The sequence below is a fragment of the Rhincodon typus genome, chromosome 30, assembly GCF_021869965.1.
Source record: "Rhincodon typus isolate 14 chromosome 30, sRhiTyp1.1, whole genome shotgun sequence".
NCBI lineage: Eukaryota > Metazoa > Chordata > Chondrichthyes > Orectolobiformes > Rhincodontidae > Rhincodon > Rhincodon typus.
In genome coordinates, this window is record NC_063361.1 from 18,739,968 (window position 1) to 18,757,808 (window position 17,841).

Consider the following 17,841-nt stretch of genomic DNA (forward strand, 5'->3'; position numbering starts at 1 on the left):
GGAGCAGGAAGGCTGACGTTTCGGGCCTAGACCCTTCTTCAGGAATTTCTGAAGAAGGGTCTAGGTCCGAAACGTCAGCCTTCCTGCTCCTCTGATGCTGCTTGGCCTGCTGTGTTCATCCAGCTCTACATCTTGTTGTCCTAGACATATTTGATGTGTGATTGCTTTTGAATCAGTGCCCTGTTTTTCTTCACCTAATGTATTTTTGATAAGGAAAAATGGAACACAGATGCAAACACAATTACACACATCTGCAAGGAAACAGGGTGGAAGGGAATTGCAACTCTAATGCCACCTGCAACATTAAATGGCAACAGATCTCCCATGGCCCAACAAAACAGAGTTTATACTATTGACATGGAATATGAGCAGTATGGGGAAACTGGGGCTACTTGTACATTTCAGCTGAAAATATTGAAAATAAATATAAAAAAACTTTTTATAAGGGAAAATAAGTTATGATTTAATTTGACTGTTTTTGTTCCAGATAAATAGAACAAAGAAATATAGACTTATATTTATATAGAATATACCACCCAACGTATAAAAGTTTAAAATTTCTGAAGAAGGGTCTAGGTCCGAAACATCAGCTTTCCTGCTTCTCTGATGCTGTTTGGCCTGTTGTGTTCATCCAGCTCTACACCTTGTTATCTCAGATTCTCCAGCATCGGCAGTTCCTACTATCTCTGTATCAGTTTCCTATGTTGTTTTTAGTCTTCCTTTACAAATACTTGTCCGGTTCAAATTTAAACGATCATATGGTCTCTGCCTAAATTGACACATATGATAAAGCATTTCATGTTCGAGGAACTTGTGTCAAAATCTTAGATCTTAAATCCTATTGATTTGCCAAACAGCCAGTCTTTGCTATTTGTAATTGCAATGATCAATAAAAATACAACATGTATTGCCTTTACCTTCAAAGTTACTGCGGAAAAGGTTGAAGAGTTCATATTCCACATCGCTTTTGATGTTTCAATCAAAAAAAATTATTGCTTGCAAAAAATATTTTCCCTGGAGTTTGCAACTGCAGCAGTTTTCCTGTGATATTTAACTGCGCCACAGGGAGGTTGAGGTCAACAAACAGCAAAACTAGCATGCTCTGTCAAAACCAGATTTGCTGCCAATCACTCTTTAATGATTTGTATGCACAGATATCGGATGGGAACTACAGGCTGCTGCCATTTTGAATCCCTTCCTCTGAGAGAGGTTGCTGTGAGAAAGATGAGCTCAAGGCTAAAGTTTCTCAAAACTTGCATGACTCTATTAGAATCCATGGAAATATTTGCTTGTGATGATGAATCTGAAAATTTTTTCAGCTATTATTATTCTTATTTTGATCACTGAATGCTCAGAAAAATCAAATGATTAAAATAGGGAAACTTAGGAAAGTAGTTATTGAGGAAAATAAGCAGTTAATTTTTTAAGGTAGTCATTTATTCTAAAATTCACTGAGTAAATTTGTTTATTTGATTCGGTGACATAATTACATACAGTGAGTTGGCTGTAAAATTTATTGGAACACTTACTTAGAGCATGAGTTCAGGAATGATTCTTACAAATTGGATAAAGTTTAAGTTGGATTGAGAAATAGCTGAAAACTGAATGTGCTCTAAAGTAACTTAAAATAGAGTATAACTTATAGAATGAGCAACTTCACCATCAAAGTGATCACATTTATTCCAACATTGACCACTAATTTGTTTCATCTGAATTGTAAAATGAATGGTGAAAATGTGTTAAAGTTAGTTCTTTAAACATTTGGTGGAAAAACCTTTGTGTTGACTGGTGTTATGGAACATATTAAAAGGCAATGCATGCTGGAATCAAGGGGAACAGCTAGGGACAGTAAAGGGACTGAAAACAGGGGTTTGGAAATAACAGGCTAGTCTCACCAGGTTAATAATTTGAATGAGGAATGATGATTTTTACAGTGAGAAAAATACAGTAAAACACAGTGAAAAGTTTTTCCACCATTGCCATGATTCGGCGCTATTTTAAACAGTTTAAGAATAAGGAGAAAAAGTAAAGATCTAGCTTAGACAGTCCTGAGCCAGCTCATCATCAATTACATCTGTGCCACAATCCCCCCTCCACCACCTCACCACCATCTACAATAGACCCAACCAATGTCGAAGTCGCCACTCTTCAGGTGCCATCTTTTGCCGCTGGGCTAATTCTCCTGCGCTGCCTGTGTCGGACCCACCAACGTCAGAGTCGTATCTCTCACTGCTGGGCCCACCTTATCAATGTTACCATGATGCCTTTCAACAACCGCTTGCCCTGAATAAGTAAGTAAGGGCTCAGTCAAGTCCACTCTGGACTCACTTGTGGGCTCACTCACCGTCACCATGAGGTCCGCACTGGGATCAGTCATCTCCACCATTGGACCTTAGGTAAGGAAGAAAAATAATAAAAGAAAAAAGAAAGAAAAGAAAAGCATCTGGAGCAGATGAGCACCAGCTCAGAAGCCCTACTCCACCACTATCTTGATGAAGAGTTTTTGGGAGTGAAATAAAAAGCCTTCATGTTATAGGTTCCATAGCTTTACCAGACCATAGGGCTACCCTTCCATTGGAAAGTGACAACTAGTTGTTGTTCAACCTGAGGGTCATCACACCTCAGGCGAGGAGAGAGGTTGAGAAGGAGAGTCCCTGATGGTGACCTCAGCCAGTGTAGGAATTGAACCTGTGCTGGTGGCATCACACTCCACTGCAACTTGGCCACCTGGCCGTTTGAGCTAACCTGCACTGTTGGGAATAAGAGAGAGCTGAAGTTTAAACTTACAAAAGAAATGTTGTGTACCATCTACAAAATGCACAGCAACAATTTGCTAAGACTCTTTTGAGGCCAAATGTATTATGGGAGATCGTGGGAACTTTACTAAAATTAATGTTTTCTAAGGACAAAGCTCATAATTCTGCTGCTATTGTAAAGATATGAGACCACACCGTCTGCTAAGATTACGTTAAACCAGACTTTAATACGTATTCATGATGCAGGCCAGATTTTCCTTCTCTTCTTTAATAAGTGATTAATAAGCTCAGTCACGGGTTAAAAGCATTCTGGACCCTATGTCAGCAAGGGTCTTTTTGATTGTTGGAAAAACTTCATGGTGCAGAAGTATGCAAAATTGGTGATACATACAGAACTTTGGTTCAATTACCATCATTAGAATTAAATATCAGGAGTTTCTTTTTATTCATGGGATGAGTGCATTGCTGGCCAGGCAGAATTTATTGCCCATCCCTAGTTCAGGGTCAATCACATTGCCGTGGATCTGGAGTCACATGTAGGCCAAACCACGTAACGATGGCTGTTTCCTTCCCTAAAGGACATTAGTGAACCAGATGGGTTGTTCCGACAATCAGTTCATGGTCATCATTAGATTCTTAATTCTAGATATTTTTATTGAATTCAAATTCCACCATCTGCCATGGCAGGATTTGAACCTGACTCTAGAACGTTATCTGGGTCTCTGGATTAGCAGTCCAGCAATAATAGCACTAGGCTATCACCTCCGTTTTTAAGAATAGGTATATAAATGAGAGTAGGTGGTACAGGCTTACAATGAGGTAGATTGCTATCCCACGCTCCAAATGAAAGTCAGCTAATAGCTGATTGGAAAGGAGGTCCTTGGAGTGAGATAGGAAGAGGTATTGGAAGGAGAGGGTTTGGCCAGCTTTAGGGAAGGGGTTGACAGTGGTGGGGATAGATTTTAAGGGCAGGTGAGCAGAGGGAAGTGGAGCATATAATCTTCAGGTAGTGCTCCTGATATGTAAACAGAATACTACCCTCCATCCCCAAAACTGTACCCACCCTTTCCTCCCCACCCTTCTAAAACCTTTTCAGAAGCAAGGGCAGCCCACTCCTGTTCACGAGGCCATGCCAACTATATTATGGCAGGGGAAGCATGTTGTCAGGTTCAGTTGAGCTTGGTAACAAACTCAGCTGATCCTTAACTGTGTATTCAAATATGATGGCCAAGCTACCATTTTTAGTACCTGAACATCTCCCATGTTAAGGCATTGAACTTTGGAGTGAATGGGAAGGTTGTGCACTGGGCTCCTTGTTTACATGCCTCCCCATTCCTGTCAAAGGCACTCTTGGCAGGGCAATATAAAACCGAGCCTGATCAAATGGGTAACCATTCTGATACTGCCTGCTTGGAACACTTGAGAGAAGTTTCAAGCCCCAAATATTCTAAATGACCACTTTTCGTTCAGTCCAGTTACTTATCAAATTTGACACAGCTGTCGACTGTATGATGCTTAAGCTGTGAAAAACAGAGAATATGTACTAATTTAACAATTAAAGTTTTGGAACAAATTATATTCTTTTGGTAGCAAACAATATGTTGCAATGTTCATTCAGTCAACCTTCATTAAGAAAATCTATACATTTTCAGAGCATCACTCAGTCCAGCAATACAACTGAGCTCTGCTCTTAGCCCCTGCATTCTGGCTCTGTGATTGGGTTCAAATTTGTGCAACAAAAAGATCTAATATTGTTCATTATTTAGCTACGGTCAATGGCAAATGAGAGACAAACATTATCTACACTTGTAAATCACTACTGCACACTATTTTTTCATCTTGGAAAGAAGATTTTATACATTTCTGTTTAACATGTAGACATGAATAAGAGCAGCAGTAGGCCATTTGGTCCCTCAAACATGCACCACCGTTCAATAATATCAAGGCTAATTGGATTGTGGCTTTAATTCCACATTCTGCCTCCCTCCAGTAACCTTTGAGCATCTTGTTAGTTAACAATCTATCGACCTCTGCTTGAAAGATATTCGAGGACTCAACGTCTGCCACTCTCTGGGGAAGAGAATTCCAAAGACTCATGACCCACTGAAAAGGAAAATCTCCTTAACTCGAGCAAATTATTTTTGAACTGTTTGTTTTGACAACAAACTGTATTCCATTTCTGCAGATAACTTACCTCTTTGCCTCTAACCCGTCAAGAGTCCGCAGAAAACAAATGGATGTTTTGTTTGTCCTTTGATGTGCTTTTTTTTGCTGGTATGAAAAACATGTGTTTCTATGTTTGCCTGTCTGTTGCATTAATATTTACAAGCTTACACTAATGATAAGTGCACACTGTCAGGAAAATGGAGGCTAACAGAGAAAACTGAGCATTATCTCCTTTCACCTCCACTTTCCGAACAACCTTGGACAGATATCACATGAGCTTATTATAGTTCAAAGCTGCACAGGCTACAGCTCAACATGATCTTTTGTGGTGCATTCTGTGCTGCAACAGCGTGACATTTTCTATGGTACATACCAGCCATCCTTATCGCACAGTGGTTCTAATAATTAGTAAGTACCAACAGATGCTCAATTGTGCATGGTTAATGCAGTGGACTCAGACTAGATATAATCTCGATTGAAGACCGCCAGGACATTTTGAATGGGGGCCCTTCAAATCATTAGTGAGTGAAAACATTTTGTTCCTTTGTCTTTTTTTTTTCACCCGTGAAGCTTTTAACTGAGTTTCCTGTTTAGCTGGGTCTTAAAAGCATTCACATCAGTAGTTACACAGCCTGATTCTTGCACATTCATATTTATTGCCATAGCACTTCATGATAAATTAAAATGCAATCTTTGGATTACTTACAAATCTTTGGATTACTCCCAGTGCCACATGCTAGGAAGAGCAGGAATAAGAGGATAGATCAGTTGAATGTGTGGCTTGAGAAATGGTGTACATGGAGGGGTTCAGATTCTTGAGTCGTTGGGACCATTTCTGGGGAAGGTGGGACCTCTACAAGTCTGACAGGTTGCACCTGGGCAGAGCTGGGGCAAATATCCTTTTAGGGACTTTTGCCAGTTCTGTTGGTGAGGTTTGAAAATTGTATGGTCAGGGAATGGGGACTAAAGTATAGGCTGAGATGGATCAAATTCAGGTAAGGAAACATGAGGCAGAATATTAGTTGGCAACTCAGAAAGACAAAATGAACAAGATTAAAAAACATCTAGCAAAGGAGATTGACAGGGTTCAGCTGTTTATATTTTAAGGCAAGGACTATTGTGAACAAGGCAGATGAACTAAGGATACAGATAGACACATGGCAGCACAATGTCATTGCTATAACGGAAAGCTGGGTAGGGGAGGGAAAGAATTAAGGCTCAGTATCCTTGGATATGGAGTTTCAGGCAGGATAGAGTGGGTGACAAAAAAGGACAGGGCTGGATAGCAGTATTGGTTAAAAGTCAATTATAGTTGTGAGAAGCAACGATAATCTTAATAGGTTAACAAGAGGCTTTATGGGTTGAGCCTAGGGATAAAAATGGGCCAGTCATACTACTAGGAGTACACTGCAGACCCCCAGATAGTAAGAGGGAGATGGAAGAACGTGTATGTAGACAAATTTCTGCCTGTAGGAACAAGAGAGCAATAATAGTAGGACACTTTAACTATCCAATATCAACTGGGTTTTCAACAATGCAAGTAACATTGAGGGTGAAAACTTCAGGTATGGTGCCCAGGTTTTTTTTAGAACAATGCATGCAGGCCCAATTAAAGGAGATTAATTCTGGATTAGTTTTGGAAATTGAAGATGGGCATGTGATGAAATGACAGTGGGTGACCATATTGAGGATAAGGATCACAATTCAGTTAGATTTAGTTTTATTATGGAAAGGGACAGATCTAAATAAGGAGTAAAAGTTTAAAACTGGGGGAAGGCAAATTTTACAAAACCAAGAGGTCATTTGGCTGATGTGGACTGGACAGGACTGCTAAAGGATAAATCAGTGATAAACCAGTGGGAGGCAGCAAAAAGTGAGACCCTCAGGGCACAAAGCAGATTTGTCCCCTCCAAAAATAAGAATGGTACTGCCAAATCCAGACCCACAAGGTTATCTAGAAAAATACAGGGGAAGATTAAACAGAAAAAGAAAGCTTATGATAGTCACAAGAAAACTCAACACTGGAGATACGCTAGAGGAGTTCAGAAAGTACAGGGATCAAGTAAAAAAAGAAATAAGGAAATCAAAGACAGGGCATGAAAAAATATTAGCAAGCAAGGTAAAGGAAAACTGAAAGATGTTTTACCAGTATATAAAGAACAAAAAGATAGTTAAAGAAAAAGTGGGACCCATCAGAGATTAAGAAGGGAACTTATGTGAAGATGCCGAGTATGTGGGAAGAATTTTAAATGAATTTTTTGTCTCTGTATTTATAAAGTGAAAGGATGATGTGGATATAGTAACAAGAGGAGCAGTGTGAAATATTGGACAAAATAATCATAATGACAGAAGAAGTGTTAGAGGAGCTGGAATGCTTTAAAATGGATAAGTTGCCAGAACTGGATGGATTGTTCCTTAGGATGTTGAAGGAGGTCAGGGAGGAAATAGCACACGCTCTGGGGATCATTTTCCAACCTTCACTAGACACAGAGGACTGGAGGATTGCAAAGGTGGTCCCTTTATTGAAAAAGAGTACAAAGAAAATGCCAAACAGTTATAAGCCAGTTAGTCTTACTTCGGTGGTGAGCAAATTGTTAGAATCAATCCCGAGAGATTGGATAAACTGTCACTTAGAAAAACATGGACCAATCAAGGAAAGTCAGCATACTGTGTTAAGGGAAGGTCATGCCTTACAAATTTGAATGAATTCTTGGAGAAAGGGACAAGGAAGATAGATAAGGGTAGTGCAATGGACGTTATCTACATGGATTTTAGTAAGGCATTTGACAAAATCCCACATGACAGACTGATCAAAAAATATAAGCCCAACGGAGACAGGGTAATATATCTTATTGGATCCGAAGTTGGATTAGTAACATAAAACAAAGGGTAATGATCGAGGTCTGTGCTTGCAAATAGGAAGTTGTTTCAAGTGGTGTTCTGCAGCGCTCAGTGTTGGGACCCCTACTGTTTGTTTTATATGTTAACAATTTGGACTTGAACTTCAGGGATACAAATGGGAAATTTGCAGACTGCACAAACATTGACCATGTAGAGGCTAGTGCAGAGGATAGCTGTAAGCTCCAAAGTAATATAGATGGGTTGGTGGAGTGGGCAGGAAAGTGGCAGATGGAGTGCAACTCTGATAAGTGTGAGATAATGTATTTAGGGAGGTCAGACATTAAAAATGAATACATAATAAATGAGACTATAACGAGAGGGATAGATGAAGTGAGAGATCTTGGCATGCGGGATGCACAGGACCTGAAAGTCAGCAGTACAGGTAGATAAGGTAGTAAAGAAGGCACATGGAATGCTCTCCTTCATTGGCAGGCAATAATTAAACACATTTTTTTCATTATTTCGCTACATATGGTGTTAGCTTCGGCTCAGTTGGCAGCACTAATGCCTGTGAATCATAAAGTTCCAGATTCATGTCCCATTTCAGGGATTATGTGTATAATTCAAGGCTGACAGTCCAGTACAGTACAGAGGAAGTGTGCTACAGTTGTAGCTTTTGGATTAGATATTAAACAGAGGCCTGACCTGTCTGTTTAGTTGGATGTAAAATAGGTGATGAAGAGAAGGAAATTATCATTGAATCCCCATAGTGTGGAAACAGGCCATTCAGCCCAACAAATCCACACCAACCCTCCAAAGAGCATCCCACCAGACCCATTCCCCCATGTCTAACCCAAACATCTCTTGACACTACAGGAAATTTAGCATGGCCAATCTACTTAGCCTGCACATTTTTGGACTGTGGGAAGAAAGCAGAGCACCTGCAGGAAACCCACACATCACAGGGAGAATGAGCAAACTCCACACAGACAGTTGCCTGAAGGTGGAATTGAACCCAGGTCCCTAGCACTGTGAAGCAGCGGTGCTAACCACTGAGCCACCATACTGCCCTAATTATCTCCAGTATCTTAAACCAACACTTATCCCTCAGTCAAAATCAGGAAACAGTTACCTAATCGTTATCACATTAATGCTTGTTGATGTTGTCTGGGTGCAGTTTTGCTGCTTTGTTTCCTGTATCACAACAATGACTTCACTTCAAAATCACTTCACTGGCTAAGAATGAGACAATTTCAGACTTTTCCACTTTTGAATTAAAGTATGGTGCTCACTGAGTTAAACGTGGCCATTTTCTGCCCTGGCCTGATGAGAGTTAACTCACGCAATTACAATTTTCTCACCTCAGTAGCTATGAAAACAGATGTTGCCTGAGGGAGTCAATGAATCATATGAGATGAGCGAACAGGAAGTTCTTACCCTTCAGTGGTCAAAGGTTCTGGCATCAGGTTTAAAAGCCAGCTGGGCACCACTTCACCTGCTGCAAGTCAGGAGCTCCCACTCAGCCTGTGATGCTTGTCCCCAACTCCATCTAACATGCCTCCAATGACCCAAAACCTCACTCTGCATTTTGGGAACACGTTGTTACAGTGGAGTAAAGGACAAATGGAAAAACCTCTCCCCAGGGGATGGAAACAGGAGGTCATTCCACCTGGCCTGGACTGAAATAGAAATGAAGATCAGCATCAGTGGTCCTCACAAGTGTCCCAGCTACAATACTGCAAGAAAATGATATGTTGCACTCCATGAGAGTAATTTCATGCACGTAGATGCATGCCTCACTCTACTCCTGGCATTGCATAACTGTTATACAGAAGGTCCCAATCTGCAAGTCTTTGTATTACAATGTGCAATCGAGGTGCTCACAACCACCTCATACTCTCAAACAACAAGGTCTTCCTGGGCACTGAGCTTCCTACTCATTTATTCAGGTCTACTCACTGCATCTCATGATTGTGTTTGTTCACAAAGTGCTTCTGCAACCATTGGCATCACTATCAATCCCTCTCTTTATCTCATTGCAGGACAAGTTCATTTGTAACCATACGGAGAGCGCCAGACATAAAGATCCTCGCTCACATTGAGGAGCGGGCAGTACAGCAAGTTGCAGAAGACCACGGCCATACACATGGTGACATGAAAGCAGGAATCGCTCAGAAACCCAGTAAGAAACGTTGGGCTCTGATCTTCTCGGAGGTATGCAATGGCAAACACATTATCCTGTTTAAGTTATTGTGCATTTTCACCAAATAATTCTTTCTCTCCTCTTCTAAAGGCACTTGCCCAACCCAGAACAAGGTAAACCAAAAGGTGCTGCAGCCAGAAACGTTCTGCACCAGCATCTCATCTGAGGATGAAGCCTGTGAACCTTTAGAGGATTCTCAGCAAGGCTTGTTCACCAGTACCCTGCACAGAACATTCACTAAAAGCAGAAAAGGCAAAGAACGTACCCCAACTGCACTGAACACTGGCAGTGAAGACCAGGTCAATAGGTATATGCATACTCTAAGTAGGGTTGAGTATTTGAAGCACTGAGTATTGCCATTGGGCAAAAATTAATTGGGAGGGTAAAGTTAATTCCAGCAAGTTGTGCAATTGTTGAGATACAAATGCAAACACATTAGGTTCTTGTTAACTGATGGCATGAGGGATGGCTTCTGAGTCGGGAGGACTTTATTGTTAAGGTTTATCTCGATGGCAAGAAACTGATATTTTGCAGCCTTGTTCAATTCAGTCACCAGTCCTGTCAGTATTCACGCCATCCCTGGGAACAGAGAAATGTGCTTTGATGATGGTCATGAGAAAAGGCATCTAAATTCAAGTGTTTATTTTATTTTTCCAAACGGAGAAAGAAAGGAAATGTTCTCCAATCGAAACTTTCTCATTCATACACTACAGGAGTAGAAATTCCAATAATCCATTCCTAGGCCTCAAGTAGACACCATGCATGGATCAGGCACCCAGTTTGAAATATTCAGGCAGGTCTGATATTGGGCCTTATTGCAACATATGTAACAACTTAAAATAAGTCAAGGCAAATGGCCAATGCTACATCTGGGAAGTGATGAGGGATACTGAGAATCATGGAGAGCACTCCTGCTCCTCTTGAACACAAAACTGATTTTTCAAATTCTAAAGAAGAAATAGTTTTTAAATTGCAACTGCAATGTCAGCAAGAAGGCCTAAAATGTGTGATAGTCTTCGCTATGCAGGGAGTCTAATACCAATCACTGATAAATAATCAACCCAATGTCACATTGGATGACATTCATGCATGCTTAGGAAATGCATGATAGTCCCAAAAATGGAACCTGGAAAGCAGACACAAAGTTCAAATTCTCCCCGAGGCATGTCTCAGGAAGGAGATGAGTTCAGAGAGGCATGAGGGAAAATAGGAAAGAAACAACAGTTAAACACAAGATTAGAGCTAAAGTAGCACAGGGAAGGAACATAGGCAAATGAATGGATAGTGACAGTCCTTGTGACAAAGAATTTGTGAGTTTGTTTGACTCTTTAACATTAAGGTGGAGACAAAAAGAAAGAAAGTTTTAAACAAATGGTTAATTGTGGAGAATAGAAATTGGAGTTAAGTTCACTGCTCTTGAAGTGAAGAATGCAGCTCAAAACTACATGCTTGATGTGAACTAACCAGATCTGATGATACATTGCAATATCAAATGCACATGAGGTATGCATACGTCTTCATTCGTTGAAGTAGAGTAACTGAAGTTTTCCCCCATGCTAGGAAGAAAGGGCAAAATAGGGTAGAGCAAAGGTTTCATGGAGCAGAGACGTCAAAGTTGAAGTTGTTGTATGGAATATTGGTTCGGAATGGGTTAATGTTAAAGATAGCATTAAGTTCCACTAGATCTGATGATGTCATATCACCTTTGGTGGGGAAATCAGGAGAACAGCTCTGGATCTCATAAGGAAGCGAGGTCTCAGCTAGGTCTCTCGTAGTCTTAGTAAAACTGTCTAACTGGTGAGAACTTACACATAATCGCTTTCATGGACTAAATGCACCTTGTAAAGAGTCTCTTCTTGTTAAGACTCATTGATTTTTGTTCTTTGATCACTGTAAACCAAAGAGACCTTTAGATCCAGTCAAGGAAAGAGGAATGGTGACAGCATCCTTCTACACGTAAATACCACAGATGTGAGAGAACAGATGAACAGTCCAATTGCATTGGATCTGCAGAAATACCAGTGGAGTGGAAGGCCAAATCTAATTATTTGGCAGCTTTAACGTGCAAATATGACTTGAGGGAAGAGTTTTTCCTAAGGTGAACAGGAGGAAATAGAGTGGCATGGAGGTATATGGATGTGTGTTCTGTGGGATCCAAGCAAGTGACCTAAGATACTTGGTCTGTGATTGAGACAATAGGAGTAAAGAGACATGAATAATATGGTCTGGTTGAGAAGGAGACCATGAATATGGACATCTACGTTATATAGAGGAAAAGATTTAAAGAGGACAAGGCATGGAAATGACAAAGGTCAAAAAAAAACACAAACCACCAAAATTCAGCTGTCATATTGCATTGACTGGGCAAGGAAGGGATGGAGGATATGTGGGGAGCAACTTGAAGGAGTACATAAAGTAGGTGAGAATGAGGATTTTGTAGAAGATGTGTAAAGGGTGGAAATGGGTGAGGTGTTTGTAAGAGAGAAAGATATGAGGATTAGTAAGAAAGGCTAATGAGCAAATTGATAATAGAACACCACAACAGTTTAAGCAGAGAGGCTGTTGGAAAGTATAGGCAAGCCAGGATACTTCTGTAAAAGGCAATTTATGAGCATGAATTAAGCTCAGTCAAAGTCAGGATATTTGTACAATAGTCCATAATCACTTATAGATAGCAAGGTCTTCATATGTGAATGAATTGGCACCCTGAAGGAAAATGTGGAGAGCTGAGTTGATTACTAATCATGCAGACCCCAAAAAGATATCAATAGGTAGAATGAGCAGGATAGCTTGATTGGCCCCTGACAGGCATTCTGTTTGCAAAGATAGGTGAAGGGTAAGGATGAAACAACTGGGGGTGCTTCCCAGAAGAAGGTACCTTGCAGGCTCATTGCTAGTTTCCCTGAACATATTACAAACTAAGTACTTTGTTGTGAATGAGGCATCATATATCGGCCATGGTAAGATCCCTTTCCTGAAGGGAGCAAACCAATTGGGGGAGGCAATGGCCTAGTGGTATATTCACTGGACTGTTAATCCAGAGACCTGCGTAACGTCCTGGGGACCCAGATTGAAATCCTGCCATAGCAGGTGGTGGAATTTGAACTTAATTAAAAATAAATCTGTAATTAAGAGTCTACAGATGATCATGATTCCATTGCTGATTGTCAGAAAAATCTATCTGGATTCATTAATGTCCTTTAGGGAAGGAACTGCCATCCTTACCCTGTCTGGCCTACATGTGACTCCAGGCCCACAGCATTGTAGTTAACTCTTAACTGCCCTCTGGGCAATAAATGCTGGTCTAGCCAGCAACACCTACATCCTATGAATGAATAAAATGACTTCTTATGACTATCTGAAAGCTTTCATGGTTATTTTTCTTGATGCTAACCAAGAAATGACTTTATCAACTTTACTGTTACAATATGCCATGATGTGAACTCATGCCAGTCCCATGCCAGAACCATTAGTCTAGAACATCCTTCAGCATTCCTGAGGACCCTGGAGGAACAGCATGTTGCAAAACTATGAAAGGACAGATGCAAAAGCCAAGATTTTCTTCTAAGTTGTCATAGCTAGGACAGGTGCCTCAGTTGCATTACTGCAGATTTGGGCAGCAACCCACAGCATATATATATCCTCACTGATCCTGGGACTTATCTGCCCAACCAAAACTACAACCAAATGCACTAAGGACTCACAAATTGCATACACATCAGCTGTATGGATAAAATTGAGAAGTACAAGGTTAAGCTTTGATTTCAATCCCTACATCTTTGATTTCGGTCTATCATCCATGCTGAACATGTGCAATTTATGTTGAGAGCCACTGAACTTTCAGCATGCAAAGGGCCCATATTATTAACTGCACATTAATACAGAAGGTTGACTGGTGGAAATGCAATTAACATTTTTGCGATCACGATGGCTTTTTAATCAGTGGCTGTTTTCAGAGAAACTGTGGAATGGAAAATGTGCCATTAGCAGAGAGGAAATGATGTACACAAATAGTAGATTGGTAGAGAATTTGCATGGATTTAAATATTCATTTAAAAAAATCTTAATTCCAAGTGTAATGTAATAATACTATCCATTTCCAACAAAATACTAGCCACAAGAAGCTCCAATGGTGAAAAGTAAAAGACCCCCTTGCTCTGTATCATATAAAATATAATGTTATAGGAGTGATTCAGTATTTGCAAACTAATATTGAGAGTTCTAAAGCAGCTGGTAAATATGCAAAATGATAATGGCATTTGTTATTTGGTGGTTAGGATGCTGAAGTATTAAGGGAAATCACGACGATGTGGGGGCACAGTTATTATTGTATGTGAATAAGTCTCAGCTAAGATAATAAGCAGCAGTTTCCAAATAGAAAATAATATCATCTTGGCTGGGAGGACTTCAGCTACCCAATTATTTGGTTAATATTCTGTGAATTAACCAAATTCAATTTAGGCCCTCTTTGACTTGTTCTTCTGTTGCTAACGAAACAGGGAATCTGTCAGCCTGAGTCACCGTATTACACTTCAATGATCTTATTAATGTAGGACCTACTGAAGGGGGCAGGTCAGTTGTTCACATGAAAATAACAAATTATGTTTGAGGAACAAGTGTCACAGACTAGTTGGAGAAGTAATACATTAATCCATTAAAGCAACAATGTGTTTGATTAATTTTACAGGTTACTTTATAAAATCATCCAAGATTTTACACAATGATTGCCTCTATTTCGGATATGAGTGAAGTTTAGTATACAGATCCTTGTTACACCATCAGAGAAGTGAACAGTAACTAAAACATTTAACATAAATATTGACAAACTCTGCTCCTTGTTCAATCTTCTGACCTTGTGATTCTTTCTTTTCTGATTTCTTCCACCTACTTTTTATTTGCTATCTCTACAACTCAACAACACATGCCTGTTACCAAGATGAACTATATAATGGATATCAGTGAGTGACTTTCATCGTATCAATGTTTGAAGAAATCTTGTAGCTGTGAAGCTGACAAACATATCAAACAGAAGCTATTTCATGTTGAACAACATGTTGTTTCACTTGCATAGCCACAATACTACCAGAGAAGCTGAATTGTACTGTCCCGTCTGAATAAAGTTCCCTTTCGTATCCAAAAACAATTCATCAGCATCACCTACTTAACATGAAGTAGTTAAAAGATCAGCCATTATCTCTGAGAGTTAATGCAAACATATATATATCTCATAAAATGCTCCTTATTATCCTGTCTTGTCTTCATTCAGGAAATGGTTTATAGTTTATTCACTGTGCTTTTCGATGTCAAATCAGTAGCTCATTGATACTTATAGAACCTTTGTTTTAATCTGGTGCCGTACAATAAGAATTGTTTGTTTTTCATTGATTTCTTTGTCATATACTAACAATGATTTAATTATTGAGTGAATCAGATCAAATTACCATCAGACAGTCAGGATGCAAGAGCTGAAACATGCTTCTTAGTCGGAATCTGTCCTGCTGAGCCTTCTGGAAATGGTTAAAGGCTCAGATGAAAAATACCTCGGCATCTACTCACCAAAAACCTCATCCGTATCACCTGCTTTTGTGGTAGACATGTTGCAGCTGGGACTGTGGATAAGAAAAGCAGGCCATCAGATAAGGGGCTTTATTTCTGGCCTAACATACAGGGCCAACTAAAATAATCAGTACAACTCTACTCCAGTGGAGCGATAGAAGCTGGCATGCAAGCTGTGAACTGATAGAGGGTTGGGGGAGGGAAAATAAATGACCATAATAATTAATCAGAACTTACCTGTGGCAGATTCACGGCATGTTAATCACAGCATCTCCCAGCAACTGTACTCTATGGGCTAGCAGAGCTCTTAATGATTCCCCTCCAGCTAGATTCCTTCCATCAGCAATATTCAAGAGATGTCTGTGATTCATTCAGGCTGGGGCACTTCAGCATGGGAGCTGCTGATTTGAAGTGAGGTCCGTGCTTCGATACAGCTAGAATGGGATGGGTCCAGGGTCCAGATGGGAGGAGGTCTGTTAGCACCCGGAAGAGCCTGATCTTTTGGTATGGTAAGTCATTAACAAACACTGCTGCTCTCTGACTGTCACATTATAAACGCAGTGGTCCCTCGAGTGCCACTAAGTCATTCGGATTTTTTGGTAATACGTTATTTTGTCACTGCACGGGATGAACGATACAGCACACTGACCTATGGCAGGCCATGTTGCAGGAGCTTGTTCTAAAGAAGATCACAATATTATTAGGTGGAGAGTCTGAAAGAAGCTCTCAGCCTGTGCTGTACTGCACATAATGTTCTCTGAGTCAAATTTGAAAAGAAGCAGGCAGTTCTGGGAGGGTGACAGAGGAACTGCTATGTGTTTGATTCCTGGCTTTCCAGAATGGCAGCTTGTTCACACAGTACATCATAGTTGTAATTGGATTGCATCCCTGGTCCTGGATTCCAAGCAAAATCAGTTTAACCCCTTCAAGTCCATTCAGTTCATCAATTTGTCTTGCTGAGCCACATTTCTTTAAACAGTAATTTGTTTCACTGGGGAACAATAAGTTATTTATTACACTCGTGTTTATTAATAGAAATCACCTATTTTTAAGATAAAAGAGTCAGACATAATTATTGTTAATTTTCATGTCATTTTTAAAATGCATGTTCTGCCTCTCAGAGACAATGATAGATATTGCTGATCGGTTAAGTGCTGAAATCAACATCATAAAGTCCCTTGCTGCAAACTTACATAATGCACACACCCTGTTCAAACTGAAGCATGTTTTCTTTCTGGTTTAATTGCTAACATCAGTTGTAATTTCTCCTCCCTCACTCTTCCACCCTAAAAAAATCCTACCAGCCTGGACCACTGATGATGCCATTCACAATTCCTGATTAAAAGAGAACTTGTTTCCATGTAAAAAAAATTTCAGGCACAGAAGTCACTTTTCCCAGAGTGTTGTCATGCAGAAGTATGACACGTATATTTCAACTCCTTTTTCATGATTGCTTTATATTCTTGTGTACAATTAAGAAAAGTTTACAAACTATACATATATATTAGTACCACTTCTAGAGTTTAGATTACAAACTAGAGGGAAATTGTTTGTGGTTACTTCTATGAATGGTTCACTTTAAAAAAATTGCCAGAGTCAGTCCAGAACAGTGACTTAGCTCCAGCATTTGTCTGAAATCAGGTGACTGCAGACCTCCTGTGGTGTCTAATATCAGAGTTACAAGTGAGGTACACATTTAATGCCACTGGTTTTGTTTTCAGTTCAGAGGAATGTCAGTTCAGAACATATCAGAGTTAAAATCAGAAAGAAGTTTCTCTCTTAGAAGGAGTCCAGGGCTGTTCAAGGAACCAGTCACTTCAGCAGAAAGGTTTAGTTTGTGAATCCTCAAAACCAGGATAATATGTTTTGAAATTTGCAGGTCATTAGAACCGAGGAAGTTTAGGTTCTCAGCTTTGTTTAACGTTCACGTTGGCAGACTTGGAAAGGACACATTGAGTTCTTTTCAAGTCCACACTAAAGATATTACCAGGGGTCAGTTAAGTAGAATCCTAGAAGAATTGGGGATATAATTTCTTTGGACTTAGACTCGCTACAGTGTGGACACAGGCTCTTCAGCCCAACAAGTTCATGCTGATGCTCACAGGATCCCTTCCACACAGATCCCCCTAATCTACACATCTCTGAACACTATGGGCAATTTAGCATGGCCAATCCACCTAACCTGCACATCTTTGGACTGTGGGAGGAAACCAGAGCACCAAAGGAAACCTACACAAATACAGGAAGAAAGACAGTGGCCTGAGAGTGGAATCGAACCCAGACCCCTAGCACTGTGAGGTAGCAGTGCTCACCACTGAG

General features: G+C 40.1%; 1 protein-coding gene across 1 annotated transcript in view; it reads right to left on the minus strand.

Moving 5' to 3' along the window:
- Nucleotides 1-15,570, minus strand: part of samd14 (sterile alpha motif domain containing 14) — a 158,891-nt gene extending 143,321 nt beyond the window's left edge. The window contains exon 1 of the mRNA XM_048614501.1: nt 15,523-15,570. Within this exon, the coding sequence (XP_048470458.1) occupies nt 15,523-15,562 (40 nt within the window). The 5' untranslated portion in view covers nt 15,563-15,570. The remainder of the gene's footprint in view (nt 1-15,522) is intronic.
- Nucleotides 15,571-17,841: the final 2,271 nt, after the last annotated feature.